The sequence below is a fragment of the Actinia tenebrosa genome, unplaced genomic scaffold (genome assembly GCF_029948245.1).
Source record: "Actinia tenebrosa isolate PJP-AT-01 unplaced genomic scaffold, QUT_ActTen_1.0 PGA_scaffold12__29_contigs__length_12842862, whole genome shotgun sequence".
Taxonomy (NCBI): domain Eukaryota; kingdom Metazoa; phylum Cnidaria; class Anthozoa; order Actiniaria; family Actiniidae; genus Actinia; species Actinia tenebrosa.
The window spans coordinates 11,002,276-11,026,845 of NW_028292572.1; the positions used below are offsets into that span (position 1 = coordinate 11,002,276).

General features: G+C 36.1%; 2 protein-coding genes across 3 annotated transcripts; one reads left to right on the forward strand and one right to left on the reverse strand.

Annotated features, from left to right (window-relative positions):
* The first annotated feature begins 4,363 nt into the window (after nt 1-4,363).
* Nucleotides 4,364-13,194, forward strand: LOC116304561 (delta-1-pyrroline-5-carboxylate synthase). Of its 2 annotated transcripts, XM_089028389.1 has the most exons (14): nt 4,364-4,733; nt 5,227-5,367; nt 5,525-5,632; nt 6,260-6,412; nt 7,643-7,657; nt 8,535-8,919; nt 9,579-9,622; nt 9,771-10,091; nt 10,338-10,475; nt 10,800-10,995; nt 11,244-11,365; nt 11,554-11,740; nt 11,859-11,954; nt 12,336-13,194. In XM_089028389.1, the coding sequence occupies exons 1-14, from the start codon at nt 4,509-4,511 to the stop codon at nt 12,578-12,580; spliced, it is 2,376 nt and encodes a 791-aa protein (XP_088884515.1). In that variant the 5' UTR covers nt 4,364-4,508; the 3' UTR covers nt 12,581-13,194. The 2 variants fall into 2 exon arrangements, with proteins under 2 accessions (XP_088884515.1, XP_088884516.1); XM_089028390.1 differs by lacking the exon at nt 7,643-7,657.
* A 555-nt stretch (nt 13,195-13,749) lies between these two features.
* On the reverse strand, nt 13,750-23,011 carry LOC116304573 (gamma-aminobutyric acid receptor subunit beta-2). The gene is made up of 11 exons (XM_089028455.1): nt 22,994-23,011; nt 20,759-20,831; nt 20,107-20,199; nt 19,279-19,385; nt 18,756-18,823; nt 18,198-18,415; nt 17,492-17,574; nt 16,990-17,127; nt 16,162-16,376; nt 15,758-15,916; nt 13,750-15,193 (listed from the first exon to the last, which is right to left on the reverse strand). Exons 2-11 carry the CDS (start codon nt 20,770-20,772, stop codon nt 15,023-15,025), a joined length of 1,266 nt encoding a protein of 421 aa, XP_088884581.1. The 5' UTR covers nt 20,773-20,831; nt 22,994-23,011; the 3' UTR covers nt 13,750-15,022.
* Between the last annotated feature and the right edge of the window lie 1,559 nt (nt 23,012-24,570).

A 24,570-nucleotide genomic window follows, 5' to 3' on the forward strand; every position in this document is an offset into this window, starting at 1 on the left:
CCAATAAAGTGCCAATAAAAAGCAAATCCACTAAATAATAGTTTAAAAAACCCCAATAAAGTGCCAATCACCGATTCAAAAATGGAAGAGCCAATCTACCAAATTATAGTTTAAAAAGCCAATAAAATGCCAATCATTTTAAATTCGAATACAAAAAGCCAATCAATGTAACAGTTTGGAAAAAAAATCAACAGCCAATTATCAAGCCAAAGTAGAAACAAGTTTGCCCAAAAATGCCAAATTTGAAATGTAACGAAAGCCAAAAGAGCAATACTTTGAAATGTACTTTGAAGAAACAAAAGCCAATTAATAAATCAATTATTAAGATTATTTTAAAACCCAAAATAATATCAACTACGTTCATTAAAAGTTCATCTTGCTGGATCACCAAAATTTTAAAATAATTGAAGCATCTTGCGACCAAATCAATGTGCATGGTCATGGGTGCTGGGCACACTGGTCATCTGTCTATCGTAGAAAACCCAAAATGTATAGTTGAACCATCTTGGCTTTGCCACAAATCACCATGGTCGTCAGTGCTGGGTACACTGATCATCTTTCTCTTGTAGAAAACCCAAAATATGTGGTTGAAAACCTTGGAGAAAAAACAAACATTTATTGTTGAAAGCCTTGTCAAAAAAACCCAGTTTAACGAGTCGTAGAAAAACCAAAAATTCATTGTCGAAAAACTCGTAGAAAATCCAAAAAATGAAAAAAATGTAAAAAATCCAGTTGAAAACTTTGTAGAAAAACCAAAAAACTGCCAGCACCAACCATCACGGTCGTGCTAGGCACACTGATCATCTGACCTTGTAGAAAAACCAAAAATCTGTAGTTGAAAACCTTGGAGAAAATCCAAACATTTATCGTTGAAAACCTCGTAAATAAACCAGTTGAAAACTTTGTAGAAAAACCAAAAGACTGCCAGCACCAACCATCACGGTCGTGCTAGGCACACTGATCATCTGACCTTGTAGAAAAACCAAAAATCTGTAGTTGAAAACCTTGGAGAAAATCCAAACATTTATCGTTGAAATCCTCATAAATAATCCAGTTGAAAACTTTGTAGAAAAACCAAAAGATTGCCTCATCTGACCTTGTAGAAAAACCAAAAATATATAGTTGAAAACCTTTGAGAAAATCCAATCATTTATCGTTGAAAACCTCGTAAATAAACCAGTTGAAAACTTTGTAGAAAAACCAAAAAATTGCCACCATTCATCTTGGTCGCTCTAGGCACACTGATCATCTGACCTTGTAGAAAAACCAAAAATATATAGTTGAAAACCTTGGAGAAAATCCAAACATCTATCGTTGAAATCCTTGTAAAAAAACCAGTCGAAAACTTTGTAGAAAAACCAAAAAATTGCCACCAAATCATCACGGTCGCTCTAGGCACACTGATCATCTGACTCTTGTAGAAAAACCAAAAATATATAGTTGAAAACCTTGGAGAAAAAACAAACATTTATCGTTGAAAACGTTACCCTTGTAAAAAATCCAGTTGAAAACGTCGTAGGAAAACCAAAAGCTGCAGTCGAAAACCTCGTAGAAAATCCAAAAGTACCTAGTTGAAAATATCTTGCAGAAAATCCAAACAATAGAAATGAAAACTTTGTAGAAAAATCAAACACTTAACCAAACACTCAACCAAAAGCTGCAGATGAAAACGTTGTAGAAACAATGTAGAAATTCCTTTAAAAATGCCATTAAAATTAAATCCAAAATGAAAAATGTCATCGCGAGTAAAATGGTGTGCACAATAATTCACAAACATTGCTGACAACGTATGGACGGATAAGAAAAAAAGGATGCCAGAAATCAACGGTAAGCCAGTAACATTCGAAACTCAAAAACAACCTATATAAAGCCGAATATTTATTTATTTACCATAACTACTAATATCGACAGTTATGGTTGACTTCCCAGAACTGAACCGGGAAGCAATTCAAGGTGCATATCATTATGTCAATCAATAATTCAATGCACATTTATAATGATAATATTTATCATTAAACTTCAGCATTTTCATTAATGACAATTTAAAGAAAATATTGAACAAATCATATAATTATGTTACTATAATTTTCATTTTATGCGAACGTAGCTGTCATTCAAGCTACACTACTTTGCATAATACTGAAAATGCAGTAAAAATACTAGAGTAACGAAGCTACCACGAAAGAAAACTAGCGAAAACTTGTCGAATTAGTATTTTACGTCTAGAGGAAAAACTTTGGAAATCATGAAAAGTCGATCATAATTTTCAAAAGTTTTGATATCGTCTCTAAACATTCTTAGATATAAAAGGAAACGGAATTTTTACGTAATGAGACATGTATATTAATATGGATATTGAATAACTCGACTAATTACACACTGTAAAGAAAAAATATATATTCCTTTTCTACTCAGTAGAAGAACTAATAAAATGACCAAACACCTACATCGCGAGTAAGAGTAGAAACCAACTTCCAGCTCAAGAATAAAGATACGGAAAATGATTTAGATAAACGTTAACTGATTCTAGTTCTTGAAAGCTTTCCGCATTCCGTATTCAAAGTATTTCTTTACTTAGTTGCATTATCCCCTAACGTCATTTTCCTATAATTTTTTCTTAATATTTTTCTTTACTTAATAATAATATATTTGGTCTGTATATAATATTTATTTTAGTTTTAGACTATAATGCTTACAAATTTTTATCAGCGCAATGTTTGCAGTCAAATCATTACTATACAAACTGGTCAAATGAACCTAGCCAAAAGGCAAGTCGAAAATACTAGATACTATGATTTCCTATTTTTCCGAAAAAGTAGTAGCTTCTTAAGAAAACCCTAGTCTCTATATTCGTTTCTTAGTTCTATATCCTAGTACTAAGAAACGAGATAAAACAACAACTTTTTAACACTTGCGTATAAACTCGAAGACTTCTTTCAACTTGGGTGCTTGCCTTGATTTGTGTAGCTTGTCGCACAACGGTCCTGAAAAAAATAAAGCAAAAAAAAAAAAAAAAAAACGAGTATTAATACTTTGAGCACATAAATATTTGTAATAATGGTTGTCATTTGTATTAGGAAAATAAAATAAGGGCATGAAAGTTTCAAAAGCCTGAATCATCTGGGTTTTTTTTTACTTCACCATGCCACGAGGACCTGCGACTCCCGCCAAGGTAAAACGGCATTAAATTTGGTACAAAACTTTATTCATAAAGACAAAAAAAGGTTTTGAGACCCCAAAATGTACGAAAATATCGTAAATATTGCAACTATGAATGTTTACTAGTTGCAAAACTCTTCGAATGAGGCTTCGCATTTAGTTCTGTCCTCGCAGTTCACTCATCCGCCGCCAAATTTTTGAGTTATTGAATGAAAATTATAGTAAATTTTGTCTGAAAAATTCTGTAGACGTTTTACAGTAAAAGCATACACATTTCTGTAGGATATATATTCGAAAGGCTGGTAAAAAGATAAATAAGAGAAGGACAAGTTGCCGAAGCTGCTCCGCTCCCGCCAAGAAGCATGGTGCAAAATGGCCGGAAAATTTCAAGCCGTATTTACTTCAAAAGTTCTTCCCTATTTTTTTCGAAACAACATTTTAGTAAGTAAATGATAGGTTCTAGAAGGAAACTGTTTCTTACTCGCAAATTTCTAAACTTTTAGTAGCTATTTTTTGCTGTAGTTTAATACATACCTAAAATACATCCTCTTCAGCTTCAGGTGATAACTGGAAAGAAAGTTGGTAAAGCAAGGATAGGCTTTATATCATGCTTGCATTCACGTGGTACCTCAGCCTGCCAATCAAAATATCCTCAGCTAATCAGAGGACAGAATTCCTCCGTGCTTTTTTTTATAGTTCACTATTTGGTTAACTAGAATGCATTTTGGCGGGAAAATGAACAATAGGTGTAACAATGTTTTCTCGACTCTGATTGTTATTTGTTTTTGCTTTAATTAGAAATAATTAAAATAATATATTTATCCAGTTTTTTATATTAAACAAAATGGACTCATAAAATTATACTTTTTTTCCCTAGAACGAAAATGAAAATGCGCAAAACTCCAAGTTCTGAAAAAAAAGGAAGTCGATATTTGTTCGGAAGTTAAGCCATTATTCTCGTTCACATTTCGTAATATATTCGGAATCGTTCGAGAATGTCAATAGAAATTGGTTTTCTCATTTTCAAAAATCACTATCTCTATGAGAAAATATTTTTAAAAATTTATATTGATGGGAGGAAAGTTTCGAATAAGAATAAAGTATAGAAAATTTTCGTTGGTTCTGCTATTACATCATCCTATTAGTTTCAGCGGCAACCTGTTCAGTTCAGCCAATCAGAGGCCGATTAGTTTCCAACATGGAATCCGATCAAGCGACCAGTGCGTGAATGAGTGAACTTTGTTGTCTAGCTGTAAATATGCCTTTAAGATTACCGTGATCGAGCATTTTCGATATTTTTCTATATTTTATATTAATCAGAGAACAATAATTTATTAACACAACACAAGATGCTTTTAATCGGGTTGAGATTGAGCGTTTTCAGCCGGCTTTTTGTAAAAACCCCACACGCTCGAGTCGGTTGTTATTCGACTTTAAATATCAAAAGCGTGAATCACAGATCGGAATTGAAGAAGAAAGCCAAGCGAGTGATAGTTAAACTTGGCTCAGCTGTGATTACAAGAGATGATGAATGTGGTGTAGCGTTAGGAAGACTCTCTTCAATCGTTGAACAGGTAAGATGAAAAAGCTTAAATCTTGCGTGACAAGATTGGCCACGTTTTTGGGTTTTTGAAAAATCAAAACCACTTTCTGATAAAAAAAGACAGTATTTTTTCTTAAAATCGGGAACGAATTTTAATCTTAATTTCTTGTTTTTGAAGAAATTCCTTTCCATGGCCTCTATGCTAATTTTATTTTCGAACACGTTTATTTACATATTGTGGAATCCACAGGGATCCCGCACAATGTAAATAAACTTGAATTTTTGGGTTATTTTTTAGGCAGGGCCTAGTTGTACGAAGGGTGGATAGCGCTCCGGGATAGCGCTAACCGACGAATAAATCCTTAATCAGTATATAAGTTGATACTGTTATTCAATAATTTTATAGATAGGATTTGTCTGTCTGATAGCGCTATCCACCACTCATACAAATTGGCCCTGTAGTTTAGTAAAATAAAGTAAAAAATCCACTCAATATTTTGATTTAAGTTTTATTGTTTGTGCAGTTGGCAGAGCTGCAGAATTCTGGACGTGAGATGCTCTTGGTAACAAGTGGTGCTGTTGCCTTTGGAAAGCAGAAACTGCGACATGAAATTTTGTTATCCCAGAGTGTTAGACAGACGTTAAAACCACATGATCTCCTCAGGGTAAGTATCTCATCATCACCTTCATCCCTCAACTATATTTGTGGGCATTGATTTCATGACAGTTGTAAGTTAAGGTTATGAGTTAGTGATCAGAGTCCAGTAATATTTTTTTTAAATATTTATCTTTATGATATTTAATATCATAAATTTTTAATAGGCTGGATTACCATTCATTGAGCCGAGAGCATGTGCAGCAGTTGGTCAGGGAGGATTGCTTTCTTTATATGAAGCAATGTTCTCACAGTATGGTTTGACTTGTGGACAGGTATGATAATACTAGTATTATAAAAAATGAATAAATAAATAAAATAACTTTACCATTAAAAAACATGAAGCAAAGCAAGCTTATGAGCTTAGCATTTTCCAAGTGGCTGGCCAATGATTTATGGCTCATTTTAGACTTCTGTAAATAACTAGCTAGGCCAGTCCAATAGACCTCCTCCACTTGGGGTAATGTTTTCCCATTTCAGACCACGTGTCATTCCCTTGAGAATAAGATCCTTTGTTTGAGCTGTATTCATATTCATGTGTCTTCTCATGTGCAACTGAGCGCAAACCTTAATATAAACAAAGAAATGATACTTTAGGGAATGAAATGTGGCCTCGCTGAAATGGGAAAACATTACATCAGAGCCGAAGAGGTCTATTGCTTGTGGTTTTTTAGATATCCATCAAATTTACAGTAGCCAACTCGAGTAACTAATTATGATATTTTATTGAGTTTATACAGCTGTATCTACATACAGACAGAGTTAAAAGTTGACCTGCCACACAATCCATGAAGTTCCAGAAGCACAAAACTTTAAATCAATTTTTCAAGCTAAACACGTAACGTATTTTAGTAATTTCAATCCAATTCAAATAAAATTTCTTTATCGTTTGCTGAAATCAGATCCTTCTCACCAAGCCAGACATGAGAGATGCACAGTTAAGAGAAAATCTCAGATCAACAGTTGAAGAGTTGGTGTCAATGAACTGTATTCCAATAATCAATGAAAATGATGTTGTTGCTCTTCCGCCAGGAATGGATCAAGATCTTTCTGGGGTAAGCATTTCAGGATCACAATTAATTTAAAATTTCCATGCTTCAATAGACAATTTCTGAGATGCGCAAGTGCTTTCATAAATATCCCAAGCACAGACATTAAATTGAGGCATTTTCAGGTAGTGTGATATATAAGAAACCATTGAAAACCCTAGAGTTAAAGGTGATTTCTAAAACCCTTGGAGAAAACATTTTGTCTGAAGTATGTAATTTTTCAAAAAAGTTATTATCCAGCTCACCAACTAAAAGAAATTTCAAAATATTCCTTCCTTAACATATTTATTAAAGTTTTGTATGGCATTTTCCAGAGTGCACATAAAAATGCCTCATTTTTGAATCTGAACACACGATACTCTTGACAGCGCTTGCGCATCTCAAAAAAGTTCTACTAGCACTCTAACAAGCATTGAGGATGGCAACACCAAGAAGATGACACAAGCACATTATTAAAACAGTATTTCATGCATGCGTCTCTGTCCTTGGCGTGGCCATTCTCTCAAGGATGGCAATGGAAAGGACAAATGGAGGGAGGAAACTGAAGAACCTGGGGAAAAAACCTTGAATCAAGGCTAGGTATAGACCTACATTAATAATTTCTATCACATAAATCTCCTGCTCATTTAATGTAAGATCTAGCTTAGATCCCAGATCTAGAGGTGAAAGGCAAGTGCACCGCCTCTATGCCACCCTTCATTCTTGCCCATTAACAATACAATACAACACAATACAATACAACAGACTTTATTTTAAGAGGGTAGTGCTTAACAGTTTAGGAATTAAACTGATGCGCCTGTGGCCCTCTAAGAGTAAATAATAACAATCAAATAGTCTAATTACAAATCGTGGAAAGTGAGATAAATAAAAGAATAAATAAATAAAATAAATAAATAAATAGATTAATTTGAAATAGTGAAAATTTGATATCATTTTTCTGTTTAGGTAAATTATAATTAAAAAGGTTGTTTTTAAAAGTCTTAGTATTCTTTGTAACTTTCATGTCTCTTGGTAAAATGTTCCATTCTTTAATCGATCTTACAGCAAATACAGTTAATCAGTGTTATATAAGCAGTTAACTAGTTAATTGGTGTCTTCACAGCAGTGTCAGCTAGCAACAAATATAGCAAGTGTGTGGAACTGCTTGATATGTACAATATGCATGCATATTTTCATTCAGTTCAAACCTGTGTATGTTGACTTATGCACATCTTCATTTTTGCCTTCTTCCAACAGATGCAGACAGCACTGGTGAGTTTGATAATTTAGTCAATATTGCGTATTCAAATAGTAGCTTGTTGAAGGTCAGCCATGGCACAAGGCACAGTAATTTGCTTGCTTATGAGTTTAGTTTAGGGTGGTTTAGCAGTGCACTTGTATTTCACCTCTGGGGATTGAGTCCATTGTTCATCTCTGGACTCAAAGATTTTCCTCTGGGTTCTTTAACTTACTCCAAAAAAAACTGATGCTAGATTACAATTGGATCTTATGATAATATAAATAATAATGATAATGATGATGATAATAATAACACTAAATTGTTTTCTTATATAGTGCTTAAACTATCAAAATATTCTTTAAGCCCTTTAACATAACGTAAAAAGAAAAATCTAATATGTTAAAAACTACAAATATAGACAAAATCTACGTATGGAAACTATAACATGTAAATTCTATTTGAACATAATCGAATGTAAGTTAACCAAAAGCAAATATTAGAGTAACAAACTATTACCTTCAAACAATTGTTGCATTTGGGTCAGTTTCTATACATTCATTATATTGACCCAAATATTGCCTCGAAAAATGTCTCTACGTGTAGGACGTGACGATGAATGAAAGGTCATTTTTTTTCCATTCATTCCAAACTTTTTTAATCTTACTAAAAAATGCTAAAAACAACATGGAAAGGGTCTCAATATTTATACTTAAGGATATTAATAATAATTTATTTTCATTTAATAATATTTTATTTTATAATAATAACATAGATTCCTCTGGCCCTCCCTCTTCTAAAAATAGATATTTCTTGGCATATTATTAATAGCTTCTCCCCTACTCCCTGAAATGGGAAAACAATATCCCCGAGAGCCTCAGCTATATATACTTACCACATCATGCTTCACAGGTAATCAGCCTTAAAGACAATGACAGCCTTGCAGCACTCTTGGCTATTGAACTCAGAGCAGACTTACTTATACTCCTATCTGATGTTAATGGAATCTATACCGGCCCACCGGACCAGCCTGAATCAGAACTCATTCACACTTTTCATCCAGACAATTTCAAAAATGTGAAGTTTGGGTCTAAGTCCAGAGTGGGACGAGGAGGAATGGAGTCTAAAGTGAGGTCATCTGTATGGGCATTAGAAAGAGGAACATCTGTGGTTGTAGCCAATGGGACAGGAGAGGACTATCATGTGATTAGGGACATCATAAATGGTCGTAATGTCGGGACATTCTTTACTACTGCTGAACAAGTTGGACCATCAGTTGAAGAACAAGCAAATAAAGGTAATGAAAATTATGATAATGTTTTGTCATTAGCCATTCTTAGGTTGAGGAAAAGATTTGATCAAGTTGGGCTTGCAGTGCATTTTGGGACTGTATTAGGGGACATATTTCTAAGATGGCATCTATTACGTCCCTAAAACAATCCCAAAATGCACTGCAATGTCAACTCCACCCAGTTTTTTCTTCATCCTTGAAACGGCGAATAGACTGCAAGCAGTCACTGTATTTCACTTGGTGAATGTTTGGTGCCCTGTTTTGTGTTTGATTTGGTTGATCTTGCTGAGCGAGGATTGGTAGCTAGTCTAATATCTTCAGGGTAGGGGGGAGTATTTTCCTTTTCGTCCTTCACTTCTCACACCCCTCCCTGCCAAACAAGTTGTCTTTTCTTCTTAGGGAGCATTCATTTTTTAGGAGGGGGGAGGGTGGGCTGGAGGAATTCAGGGGGGCCATTAAATTTCTACTCAATCAAAAGGGGGAATGAAATATTTCATTCTACATAAAGGGGGTCGGTTCACTTTTTTATGCAGATAGAAGAAAGCGAGAGTGAGGGTCTAAGAATTGAGAGATTCCCCTGGCTCGCCTGTCTCCTAAAAAAGAAATGCTCCCTTAGTTATTCTTCTTCTCTTTAAGTCTTATGCATAGTTTTTTTCGTTTTGTAGCCCGAGAAGGAGGAAGGGCTCTACAATCACTGAACCCTGAACAGGTAAAAAGTAGCTACAGTAACTTTCATGTTACAGTTAAAATGGCCGTTAGTTTGTCAGTTAAACATAATCATGTCTGTGTACCTTAAAAGCCTGGATCAGATAGATCAGTGGTGCTTACATGACATTGGTTTTCTCATATCCTTTCAGCGCAGTCATATCATCCACAAGCTCGCAGATCTGTTATCAGAGCGAAGGACAGAGATTCTCGATGCAAATACCCTGGATCTAGAAGCAGCTCGCACACAGGGGGATTTATCATCACCCATGATGGCCCGCTTGTTATTAACACCCGCCAAACTGGAGTCTCTTGCCACAGGCCTCAGACAGATTGCCGATAACTCACACGAGAACATTGGGAGAGTCATAAGAAGAACCAAAGTCGCTGAAGGTCTGGAACTCAGACAAGAGACTGTCCCTATTGGTGTGTTGTTAGTCATATTTGAGTCACGACCTGACGCTTTACCTCAGGTAAGTGACACAAGATGCGCATTCTGTTACCATGGATACTCCACAAGATGAGCAGCGGATGTCAACTGCTACCTTAATTAGTAAAAAAAATCGTTTAAACGACCAATGGTAAAAAGAAAATGGGAACCACTAGACAAGCCACTCAAAAAAACCGTTGACATTAGTAATAATTAATAAGATATTTCAGGTAATACTATTTTATTGTTTTATATTATTTTGAGTTATAGTAACTTATTTTCCTTACAGGTGGCCGCATTAGCCATCAGCTCTGCCAATGGTCTACTCCTCAAAGGAGGTAAAGAGGCTTACCATAGCAACAAGTGTCTTCATGCTCTCGTACAAGAAGCACTGTCCCTGTATGTACCGCAAGAAACCATTAGTCTGGTAAGTTCAGGAACTCCTCAACTATAACCCCCACCCCAACCCTCCTTTCCCCGAATGATCAAGTTCTAGTTCCAGTTTGAGTTTCCAGCCAGAAACGTTGCGGTCGGAATCGTTTCTAGCCCTCATTTTTTTACGTGCTCGCGTGACCTCTACAACTTCCAGACGTCAGGGTTCTTGTCTTCCGTCAATCAAAATATTTCTTACTCACACTGTTGTAAATTTGATGAATGGAAGCCAAGACACGGGATAACGTGCCGTGCCTAGAGCTTTCTGTGTCGCGGGAAAATGAAAAGCGCTCATAACATCTTCATTTGATTTACACAGATAAGCACACGTGACCAAGTGGGCGATCTTCTCAAACTCGAAAACCAAATTGATCTGGTCATTCCTCGTGGATCATCAGAGATGATTCGTAGAATCCAGCAGGAAAGCAAAGGGATACCAGTACTCGGTCACTCTGATGGTATCTGTCACGTGTATCTTGACAAGGATGCAGACATTGAATCTGCTATAAATATAGGTATGTATTGATGTTCCTTTGCCTTGATAAAGTACAGTGTTTTCCCTTTCAGGCGTTTGTCATTACCTTGAGAATTATTTCTTTATTTAGTGCAACTTAACACAAGCGAAAAACTGTTTTATAATGGAAAATTACATCCCAAATTAAAAAGTCTGGGAAAAAATTCATCAGATTACACTCTTGAGGGTATCGTTTCCCCGTGACTGTCATATACCGTGTATTAACGATGTCTTGCGTGACGTTTTTAGTGGTGGATTCCAAGTGTGACTACCCAGCAGCCTGTAACGCAATGGAGACGCTTTTGGTCCATCGTTCTCTTTTGAAGTCTTCTGCTTTAGATAAAATCATTAATGCCCTAAGGGATAGAGGGGTAAGTATCTTTGGTATCGATTCTTTAGGGGCAGGGGGTGAGGGGAGAGTGTACATCACTACACATCCGAGGCAGATCTATCTGCATTAAAGGGTTGATTCTACTGGTGTAGGCTTACGAAATGCAAATGTAATTATTTTTTAAAGCCAAACATTAAGTTTAACATTTCTTGCTCCCTTTTTGTCCAGGTCAAAATCAACGCAGGCCCAAATCTAGTAAAAGCACTTCCGCTAGGCCCAGTCGCAGCCAAATCAATGCGCATGGAGTACAGTGCTCTAGAGTGTGGTGTTGAGGTCGTTGATGACGTCGAAGATGCCATACATCATATTCACACTTTTGGAAGCTCTCACACAGAAAGTATTGTCACTGACAATGGTACGTGTTTTTGTATTTGGAACATTTTATAAATCAATGTGACTGATTTCTTAAGCTTATAACTCTGATAATGTAGGAAGAAGCTCAGTATGACTCACTGTTATCTTTCATCCTACAGAGGAAACAGCAAACCGGTTTTTGAATGCTATTGACAGCGCATGCGTGTTTCATAACGCAAGTACACGTTTTGCCGACGGCTATCGCTTTGGTCTTGGTGAGTTTCAAAATGATAAATTCATGAAAATTTATTAATTTAATGAGATGTGTTTGTGCAATCTAACATGGCTTATCCAATCAAAATGCTGGGATAAACACCGTCATGGCGACACGTCATATTGGTATCGTTAAATTTTTCGCAGCCAAAAAATATTCTTACTTGTCATCTGATCACCATCATTGAGTTCCCATAAGCTTCAATCTTATTTTGGGGGTTCAACTACATGACTCAAAATCGCTCGAGATATAAACAACAATGAGACAGGCGCCATGTTGGTTGATCTAACAAGAGAAGCTAATGAGAAATGCTTTGTTATCGTCAACCAACATGGCGGCTATTAAGTAACATGCACCCCAATTGTTCTGTGTTTTTTTAAAGGCGCCGAAGTTGGCATTAGCACATCACGCATCCACGCCCGCGGTCCCGTGGGTGTTGAGGGACTTCTAACGACGAAATGGATCCTAAGAGGAACTGGACATACAGTCAGTGACTTCGCTGAAGGAGGACACTGTGCGTATATACACGAGACTCTACCATTGAAAGACGAACCAGTGCAAGAACATGATGATGACCAAGCGAACAGCAGTGACTCGGAATCAGATGTTGAAGAGCTTACCAAATAATATATTGATGTAAAGAAATTATTACTGACAAAGAAGGCGGTTTTCTATATGTTAGACTGAAATAAGACACGTAAAACATAGATAACGCTTTAGTACGTGTACGAATTTGCCATGTTCGGATGTCCCACTTATGCGAAAACCGCTCTTTTGTTGGCCCACAAGCTCTGGACATGACATGCCATTTTCTCTCTAAAATGTTAGGGAAGTCATTTAACGAGGTCTTTACACATCGTATCGTGCTGCAGAATGGTTAATAGGTCTTTGCTGCATCATTAGAGAATAAATGACCACTTATGATTTATATCTTTTGGGTCGAATTTAGTAGAAAATTGATAAATTTGTAATTCTTAAGGAAGCGACCGTTTCTTGAAGAATTTAGTCGTAGAGCTATCATTACTATAGTAAAATAAATCAGATGGGCATACAAAACGAATATAAAAACACCGTTGTTACAGGATTTATTTTCATAATTCTAAAGAGAAATCAAAGGCATCTTCAAAACCTGGCTCAAAATCTTCGCTCCAATTAAAGTAAAATGTAAAGGTACGAGAAATAACAGAAGTAAAACTTGAGTAAAGGACTTTGAAATGCTCAATAAACAAGCAAGGTCGAAATACCGTCAAAACCATTAATGACTCTTAACACTCACCTCTAATCTCCAATGAACGTCCTGTCCAATCTGCGTCCAAGCAATGAATGACAAATACGCGCTTCTGCCGCTTTTTTATAGAATATTTTCTGAGCCTGCGATTTTGTTGCCTACCATTTTGACATGCGCAAGAGATTTTCACACCTTTGCTTCAGACCGGCCATTTTGATTGGGGGATCTCTCTGACGTTATCGCTTACGTGTACCTTCAATAACATTAATCAAATGCTAAACGTTTTACCACCACACAGCAAAACTCACAATTTTTAACTCGAGCATAACAAAAACAATCAAAAATAAGCCCCATTTTGAATGAGATATGTTATATGTTGTCCTGGCTGGCCGAGCCATGTTGTTAGGCAATAACAAGGTAATGTTTTCACATGGAAAGAGATTTCATTTCCTAATCTCTGGCTGCCGTGAAACTCCACTAAGAAAAAAAAGAAACTAACGTAAAACCAGGTCGGTGTGTGGGAGAAGGACTGGTCAAAGGCTAAGGACAAAATCGAGACAATCAAATATACAGTCACTCTCTACCATGCTTTTATTAAGTACAAAAGTCGAATCGGAATCGGGACATCAATGTTTGGCTATTGAACTTGGGCCTTAATTAGAATTCACTGAGCGAGACCGGATGATTTTTTTTAAAGGATGAGCTTCAAAGCGCATTTTATTAGGAATTGCGTCGAGAGGCACCAGGCGTAAATTGTTATTTTTGTCGACAAAAACCAGCGATGTCGACTTGGCAGTTAGCTCGTAAAAGGTATACAAATAGATACAAAAGTATGCTCTTCTGGAGCCTACAAGCATGTGACCTACTAAGAATAAGAATAGATTTTGCACGTTGTGAAACGGTACAGCACAGCACACGACACAGGCACGGTACGGCCGAACAAATCACAGCAGGCGAGACCACTGCTCAGCCAATGAGAATCCTCGTACAAAGCACTCACGGCACGGTGCTTCTGATCTGTGTCACCAGTTTCACAATCATACGTTTAATCGCTATCTATTCATCATTCTCATCGTACCCAGCTCTCTCGCCTTTATAATGGTGGAGTGAAGCTGAGAGGACTGCGTACGAGGTTGCCATTAAAACAATCCGCTGCGTAGCATTTTCGATCATTTTTTAACGACTTGAGATTTTCCGAATCAATTTAAAAGTTAAATAATAATATTCAAAACAAGCTAAGAAAGTAGAAAATATGAAGATAATAAAAGTCAAAATATTAAATTCAATAAAATTTCCTTCAATATAGAGATAAAAATAAAAATAAAAAACTGATCAAAAAATAAAATTTAAAAAATTAAAAAATAAGATTTAACAAGATTTATTAAATATAGAATATAAATATTGGTTATCAACGCGGCCATCTTGGAGGTATTTAACAAAAGATTAATCATTGTCAATACGACCAAAATAACAACCACGTATTTCTTTTCTTATTCAAAACTTTGAAATAATACATAAATGAATTCTTCGCAGGAATTTTCAATGGAATTGAATTTCTTGAAAGTTCAAATTTTCAATACTAGCTTTGTCCGGCAATTTGAATTGCGCACGCGCCATTCGAAATTCCTGCCAAAATTCTATTAAATTTTATAAATTATTATTAATATTATCCAAATCGTATACAAAGAAAATTAAAGAAAATTCTGTCTCTTGGTCATAAGACACTTGTTTGTAGAATCCAGGGAGTCGAAAATAGTTTCGTATCTAATATATACCTTAAAATTTCTAGTCTAAAAATAGGCATAGCACATGACCGCATTATTTCAAGCCGCTGGCCCCAGTTACCCCCTTTTGTGATCGTAATGAACCCAGTATATTATAAAGAAGAGGCCATACGTGATGGGAAAGATAAACCTTGAGACGTAGTCGATCCAGTGGGACTTAGGTTTTGATGGTTTCTTCTTGGGAGAGTCTTTCGGGCCAATGTCAACCATGGCGTCCATTTCATGGTTCTAGTAAAGCGACCACAAGTGTTAGTGTTTTGGATTGAAATAGATTAGACTCACTCTCTGTAACACCACGGCAAAGAGGTTGAGTCAGTGAACGCGTCAATAAAGGTGTTACATGACATTACATAGGCACGTGCCCTTGAATACCCTGAACACACGACAATGCCTTGGAAAAGCTTTGAATGATGTCAACTTGAACCGCACCTTATTTTGGTGCGGCGACGAAAGAGAGAAGTGCAATTTTGAAGGCACGCCGTAATCTCATTCCCAGAGCCCTTATTTCTTATTGCGCATGCTCGACGAAATAGTTTAGCGAGCATGCGCAGTAAGAAATAATGGCTCTAGGAAAGAGATTCGACACGCTGAGGTCGCGCCTTGACACCCTGTCTGTGAGGGATCGACAAGAAACGCTAAGTGAGCTGTAGGCTTATTATGAGTAACTCGTCCTGCGCTTTGGTAAAAATATGAGAAAGGTCTTCGCACTTTGCACGTCTTCGTGAAAGCCAAAACGACGTGTAGTTCGTGGGATACGTGTACGATACAGTATCCAGTCGTGTTCATACTAACCTTCGTGTTATTACGCTTTGATCCAAAGATATTCAAAAACGAGAAACTTTCGGTGAAGGTGGAATTGGTGTTGAGAACCAGGATATACTCAATGAGAGCAGTGAAGATGAAACCGAAGGAGATGAGCATGAAATGGTCGACAGCCTTCATGTAGCTGACCTAGGGAATATTAATCATGATATTAGAAGAATATTAGAAAAACTAATACATGATCAATACAGGACAAGCTAACAAAGTATATGAGAAGTTAGACAGATAGACAGACAAGCAAACGTCAATCAATCATTTTTTTTAATAAATCCTTGGCTTGTCTTTTGTGACTCAGTTAGTGGCGAAATAGCAAGACCTCAGAGAGCCACGCCTTGTCCGGATGATACAAAAAAAAAACTATCACTGATAAATACCTTGGGCATATTATTGTTAACAGAGCTTGATAACAGTATGGTAGTCAGTATAGTAGTGATAGACAAGGCTGTTCTGGCAGGAACAGCAGCTGGAGATATGTAAAACGTAGTCCAAGACAGAAGAACAAGAATCACTTCTGGCACGTAAATAGACGAGATGTAGAAATCCAAGCGTCTTTTGAATTGAAAAGTGGCTTTGAGACTCGCGAAAGATCCTGAGGAAAAATTCACATAATAGAGCTATAGAGGCTTTGCACCATCACGTGATGGCAGCCATGACAGGAGGCATAACAATAGAGTCTTTTCCCCTGGGAAACTGAATTCTTTCTCATGTAAATCAGATTAGACCAGATTCAATCGTTCCTGCCCCCTGTCATGGCTGCCATCACGTGATGGTGCAAAGCCTCTATTCATCCTAGATTTAATATTTCCCATGTCAGTCCACGTGTCAATCTCTTGAGAATAAGATTCTTTTCCTTAGTCGTATCCATATTCATGTGCCTTCTCACGCACAGCCTTTAAACAAAGAAATAATACTCAAGGGAATAAAACACGTGGTCTGAAATGGGTCTATCGTGGGGCTTTTGTGTCAGCCATTTTGGAAACTGATCAACCAAGCCTTTACACGCCGGCCTGGTTACTTTTCAAAATGGCATCAGAAATCGAAGTGTCTTTTGAATTGAGAAGTGGCTTCGAGGCTTGCGAAATAAAGATTTTGAGGGGAAATTAGCCATTTTGGAAAATGAGCAACCATGCTTTTAGCCTTAACACGCAGGCCTGGTTACTTTTCAAAATGGCGGAATCCAAACAAGAATGTGAGATACTTACCTTTGCTGTTTTTCGAATTTTTGGTCTTTGTCGTTATTCCCAGAAGATCAAACTGCGCCATTTCTTTAGAGACGATCTCGATTCCCTGTGAGTCTCCTCCTTTCCATTTGTAATCCACGTCAGCAACTGTATGCGCATCTATCAAACATAGCAGAAATGAAAGGATTACTTTATCGATGACATCATATGGTGTGACGTAACAAGTCAGTCACATGACGATTTATGTGGAAGGTCAGACGTCATAGAGCAGGTTACATGGTTACGAGATAGGTCGCAGGCAGTCCAATCTCCGTTTATGTGGGAATCAATAAAAGTCTAAAATTTAGAAAACGTTTATAGACTTCTGTTAGCGTTAAGCTAGAAACAGATAGTACTTTGACTCAAAAATATATATCAGAAACAGAGATTGGGTTGCCTGTGGAGAGAATACAACCAATCACGTGATATGTCATATGACAAACCGCTGGCCAGACAATGGGTCATTCATTTCTACTTTACTTACAGCTCTCTATTCTTAGTGGACAGAATTGTGTATCCATCGGATAGAGACGCAGGTCCATGTCACACTGTAGCGTTAGTGTTATCCTTTAACAAAAAGATTTTTAAAATATTTTTACAGGCACAAAACAGCGTCACAACATGTTTATTAAGTGTAGACTTTTCAAGATTGCGCAAGAGACGATAATAATTCTCTTCACGGTAACGGTACACGAATAACGACGTTTTTTCGTTAAAACAATTACAGCGAGCGCAACTCATTTTTAAGAATGTAACAAAGCTTGAAGACTGCGCCGACATACACTTTTTAAAAATACGTTACAATCGCTTGAATAAACGAAAATGATTTCATTGATTAAAACATATTGTATTGGAAAACATTTTGGGATATCATGGCAGCTATAAGTACAAAACCAGAAAACATGTCTTGCTTTCTTTTGTGAAACAAACTCTTTCTATAAACAAAATTCATTATTTCTCGTATGCAGCACGATTTTCATGAAAACCATTCCTTAACGAGGTCGTAGCAACCACTTAAAAAAGGTGGTCCTGTTTTATTATTTAATCGTGTAATCAATATTTTTACGAGGGGTGAAAATGGTTCTGAAGGTAAAAAGTGGTACGGTTGAAACTGAAACAACCATACTGGTGTGGCTACAGCCCTGCTTAATGAGCACGTAATGCGAGATATTTTTTAGATTCTTCCTTACCTCGCACTAAAGTAAATCTTGCCACTTGGATGAATCATGACTCTCATGTTCTCTCTGGTCACTCTATGGTAGTTTGCATTCTTCACATTCCAGAAATAAGTATCCGGTGTCCAGAACATCTCTGTTGGATCTGCTGCCATAGTGAAGGGTTTTGTGAAGTTATTAGCAAATCTACGATCGTACCACCACTGACGGAAGAAGATATCCATCGTATATTCCTATAATTATAAATAAATAAATATATATATATATATATATACCTTAATAAATAATAGATCGCGTTAAAGTTCAGACTAGGCTAGGCTAGGCTTTAGGAGTATGGTACTTCATGTGTTGTTCAAACTGGTGGATCACCAAGTACATTTATTGGTAGGAATAAAATAATGTACCATAAACGACGTTCCTACCTTCTGGAAAGTATTTGGGAACTTTTGGTAGTAATTAATGCTATTATTCAGTTCACTACTCAACAAAGTGATAATCGAATCTACAGCACTATACTACTGATATTTTTGAGGATTACTGCATTATCTCGAACGTAGCTTATTGACACTATACCATTTTTGCTTCTTTGATTTCCCCAAAGGATATGACCTTGAATTCAACTTCTACCAAAACTCTTTCCCCTGTAAATTTAACCAGAGAATTTAAAATCTAAATACAGCTACCAAAAATGGTTGTTGCATGTTGCATGCTGCATGCTGCATGTTGCATGTTGCATGTTGCATGTTGCATGTTGCATGCTGCATGTTGCATGCTGCATGCTGCATGCTGCATGTTGCATGTTGCATGTTGCATGTTGCATGTTGCATGTTGCATGTTGCGTGTTGCGTGTTGCGTGTTGCGTGTTTGCGTGTTGCGTGTTGCGTGTTGCGTGTTGCGTGTTGCGTGTTGCGTGTTGCGTGTTGCATGTTGCATGTTGCATGCCAAGCCCGAACTGCACTATGGGCGATGTGAACCAAACATTCAACAACTTTTTTGAAACAGAGCAAAACCACATGATAGAGGGAGTTTCACGACAATGAAATGTTTTTGAATGACAGAGGATTTTCAATCAGTAAAGCTAACAGTACATTCTTACCTCCAGCATCAGGCCTGACATTTCTGCTATTGTTCTTAATTACTTGGTTTATAAAATCGGATATTTTTTTGGATTCTTCCATGGACTTTCTCATTTCCTCTGTAATCCTGGCGAAATAAATTCAGCAATACTTTCAGAATAAGAGTCTCATCCATATACATGTATCTCTACAAGAATTTTTAAAGGAAAACATAATACTCAAGAGAATGGCAGTGATGGCATGAATTGGGAAAACAGTGACAACCTCTATTTTGTCCTAATTTCATCGATTCTTTACCGGGCTGTTTCAGTTCGAATGACTCAATCAGAGAGGTCGGTGGCTTCAAAGGTTCGGTCGCTTTAACCAGATTGTAAATTGACGAGACTGATCGGTCTTTTTAAATAGATGGTTTGGACGAGTACGGTAGGTGGTCGTTAAGGAGTGAGACCTGCCAGCCTTGATTTGGTAACCATTGGAGTGGCATGTGACGTCATAGCCGCCATGTTGGTTGACTTGAGCAAAATATTTGGTATTGGTTTCTTTTGTAATGTCAACCAACATTGGCGGCCACGTCTTTTGTCCTTGTGCATGTGACGTCATAGCCGCCATGTTGGTTGACTGGAACAAAAGATTTGGTCTCGGTTTCTTTTATGTCAACCAGCTTGGCGGCTATATGTTTATTGTCATTTTGGTTGATTGAACAAACGGTTTCGTCTTGGCTTCTTTCAGTGTTATTTCATCCAACATGGCGGCTACGGTGTGTTTTATTTTCAAGGGAAGGCAAGCACACCACCTATGCAAAGCCACTCAGTCATGTCCATACGCATTATATATTGGAATCTACTTACACATCTTCGCCAGCTCTTGTCTGCTTGAGTGACAATAAGAAGCACACAACGACAAGAAGAAGAAAATAGTGCCGTTGAAATAAACTGCAATACCTGGTGAAAAGAAAAATTATACAACAGCTCAAATGTCTTAACTTATTGTATTTAATAGTAACACTGATTCTTACGACCAATTATAAGTACAACTAGGAAATCATTTTTAGAATAAATTCCTGCGTGTTTCTGTAAGTTTTGGTGAATCGTCCTTTTGGTAAAACTCTAAAGGCAGTTTAATCGAAATACAGTAAATTAAAATCCATCACGTGATGGCAGCCATGACAGGAGGCACAAAAATAGGGTAACTTTCCTCTGGGAAACTGAATTATTTCTCATGTAGATCAGATTAGACTGTATTCAATTGTTCCTGCCTCCTGTCATGGCTGCCATCACGTGAGGGTGCAAAGCCTTTATTGGTTTATTTGATGGGGCCAGTTCATATTTATTTATCTTCTCAAGCGCTTCCGTGTAAAAAAAGACTGATAATACTCAAGGGAGTGTGGTATTTCAAAGTGGCAAAATTGATATTTCATTCAGTTTTACGGTATCTTTGCACAACATCGTGAAGAACTACGTAAAACAAAGACAATTACAAACCACAGGGTACCCAACTCACCCGGGCGAAGCCATATTAAAGCAAACTGCCAGATACAGCTTCAAAGGCGGGCTTTCTCTGGATACTTGGCGATCTTCAAAGTTAAAAATAAAATAAAAGTTAATAAATAATTCAAGTTTTACATTTAAGATGTTTTTGTTTTTTTCAAAAGAAAATTCACAACCCCCGGATGAATGACGTCACTATCAAAATAACACCTTTGATATACCTAGTGCGAAAACATATAAGTGAAACGACCTATCACAACAAAAGAAAGTAAATAATTTCTCATTTTTCTTCACTGAATGGTTGGAAATTACAAATCACTGCAGGTGTAAAGCAGATTACAATGATTTACCCTTTATTTTTGTGGTTTTTGTTCAATTATTTTCGTTGATCAGAATAACAGCCAGAGAGCTATTGAAAAGTTTGATAACATTATTGTACAGTATTATCAAGCTAAATGAGTTTCCTTTCCTAACTGCAGTCCAGACAAATTCATTTTAAATTTCCCCCACAGGGCGTTGAGACAAAGCTTGTATTCGATAAGCGAACATTGCCTCTGGCCTTAAAGAAAAACCACTATTTTAGTCATACACCATCGGCGATACGTCTCATTTCATAAAATTACCATTCTAAAGCTTTAATTTGAATAAAAACTTGACTGAGAATTTTTAGGTTTTGTCGTGTTGACTATATCTGAATACACATATTAAAAAAAAGTATTTTTTTTTTTTTTCGCGTGTTGATTTATCGAAAATTAAAAACGAAAAATAAAAAAGAAAGAAAAATAAAACACTGATTCAAGAATGGAGTGATTTTGAATTACATTCAATTTGTTTCAAAAGCGAAAAAGTGTATAATATTCCATAATTTAGGTGTTTTTCAACAGCACCTTTTAAAGATCTGTAAAAATAAATGTATTTGTTCAAGTCGGAGAATTAATTTTTTACTCGGAGTATTGTTCAGATTGTCAAACTCGAAGTATGGAAGTACCGGCCGATATAGCACGATTTGAAAGCTTACCGTTTGGACGTCCATTTTATATTGTACATTTTGTACACTAAGCAAATTCGACACCGTTTCTTTCTTCTTCTTCTTCTTCTTCCTTTTTTTTTTTTTTTTTTTTTTTTTTTTTTTTTTTACTTTCCCTTTTGTCTTCTTCTCTTTTCTTTTCTTTTCTCGGTTTCTTTTCTTTCTCTGTATTTGTTTTAAGATGATCCTGATTTAACCCACGTTCAACGACAAATCTTTTCCATGATCTGATACCTTGATCACGTGACGCATTTTTCGGAATACTTAGCAATCTGACTCAAAGTTAAATCATTTAGTATAAAAAAACGCGCTCTCATAATTTTTATCTCACAAAGATAAGCTTTTAAAAGGACGATGATAATTCTTAAATACGAATGCGCCTTTCTTATCGAAAAAAAATATAAAATTTTACTTCCAAATACTGATAAAAAAGTTTCGCAGATCGAGAAGGGCTAAAATGAAATAATATTGTCATCGATTCCAGTGTTGAAATATCTCGACTCTGAAGTTGGTTTTCAAAACAAAATTCGTAAAGAAAACAAGTTTGGCATCTTTATTTCCTTTTTATTTATGAAACTTAATAAATTCTCTTATCTTAGTTGTCGGTGGACTTTGAAATTTGATTCGGAAATTTGCAGTGATTTATAATTTAAAATCACTGCAACGCTGAATTGGATACACAATAGTAAACAAAATGGTTCATGGCGTTATTCATTCCCGTGTTGCAGTTTGGATTCAGACAGGAATTAATTGGCTTTTATCGAATATTTTCATCTTTAGAGCGACGCTGTAGATGAGATAACGGATCCAACGTTCTAAAAAGCTTTGATGACTGGAAAGTGAATATGTAAATGAGCAGGATGCCCCTGTTAGAAGCTTAAGGAAATATCTGTTTTGAAATATCGGTATTTTGGCGGCGTTCAGTCTCTTCTATTACAGTACGCGGTTTGCAAAACCGTCGCTAAACAGGCCCGGACTGTTGTGATGAAATTCCAAACGGAACCTAAGGTAAACTCAAAACTGATTACCTTCAAGACAAAATAAGTATATAGACGGTAGTTCTGTGAATTTCTTTAGCCTAAATATAATTAGCCATGACTTTGTTCTTAACATTAGTTTTCTGTAATAAAAATAAAGTTTACATTTACGGTGTTTATAGTATCATTTAGAATGAAACCAAGTGGGATAAAAGTTTGTTAAATTTGGGGATGTTTTCTTTACTTTTTCCTCGTCCATGGAACGCCTTTCGAACATTTACGACAAGCTTGTACCGGCTTCTATTTGAAATATCGGCAGCAAACTCAAATAAATAAGAAAAATAAAAAGATGCGGTATGAAAAACCGGCTTTGCCCTTGAGGACGTAACCGTTGTGCAAGAATAGAAAAAAGAAACATAAAAATAAAGTGTTGAATTTCATTTCACGTACCTTTGAAGTTCGTGATGCCTGGGAGGTATTTATGTCTGTGTTGAATGTGATGGAATCCTATTTATTGCATTGTATATGGTTGGGAATGAATTTAACGCACCGCAGGGAAGCTAATTTACAATCAACCTTTAATATAGTTTGGCCGAAAGCACCTGCAAAGATCTGCACGGATTTAACTGGCTCTTCTGAGACACTCACACTCATTTACAAACTGCAAAATAATTTTGACTTCAGTCACTTAATTTAATTTATCCGTGGAAAATAATCCAAGAGAAAATAATAAGATAAATAAAAAAGATACATCCTCCTAGTAGTAAGACAACTAATACTACACCAGAAAAAATACTTTACTAATTAATTTTGTGAGATAATTTTATTTATATATGGTTTTGGTTGCTAGGATCTTGAAGATAAAACTAGTGAGCTTTGCGGATTAGAATTTACATCACGATCGATCAAATAATTCTCGACAATTCTATCTTAATAATGATCAAGAGTTCTCACGATTTGACAGGTTGTAAACATGGTGTAAAGAGGTATTTACAAAGTGTTTTAGAACCATTAATGATTTAAGTATGTTCCACGTACTTAAGAATCTTTTATCTTTTTGAAGTGTTTGTACAATTGTTTAAAAAAAACACAAGAAACAAGGCGGGGCAAATCACGCTAGGTTTTCTTCCAATATGTCGCAATGACGAAGTTTACAAAATACAATGATTTTTGGAACTGTTTTTCTTGTCAAAAGATAGCAAATTTCAGAGGTGCCAAATATTATACTGACGTTGCCAAACCATAACCACAGCTAGATGATCATTTTTAATTCATAAACCAAAACTTTGCTTTATATTTACAGGTCAATATTAGTTTTGAACGTGTACGATAAGTATTTTGAACTACAAAAGCAAATAATTCTTTCTAACTTTTTCGAGTTAAATTGTACTAAATGTCATTACTTTTTAGGGGAAACTCCAAGTATTTTGGCAATTAAATATAAATTTATTTTAAATGAATATTCTCTTAGCACAGTTATAACAAAAGATGGTAGTGTAGCGAAGTAAATGCTTCCGAGTAAAGAGCTGCAAAGACCAACACTCACTGACAGTAAAGCATAAAAGTTAAGTCATGTATAGTTGAAATCATTAATTTAAATTGGCAACAACAAACTTGATTTTTGTAACCAAAAGCTTTATCAAAACAATTCGTTCATAAGCATAAAAATACTTAGAGATATTAAATTAGATGAAAAGTAATTAGTTCAATTCACCTGAACAACCTGTTCTACTACAATAAACAAGTTCAGTAAAACGCATTCATTTCGATAGATAAACATCTGAACGAACGGCGAAAATTTTGCTGCGATATTGCAGAAAT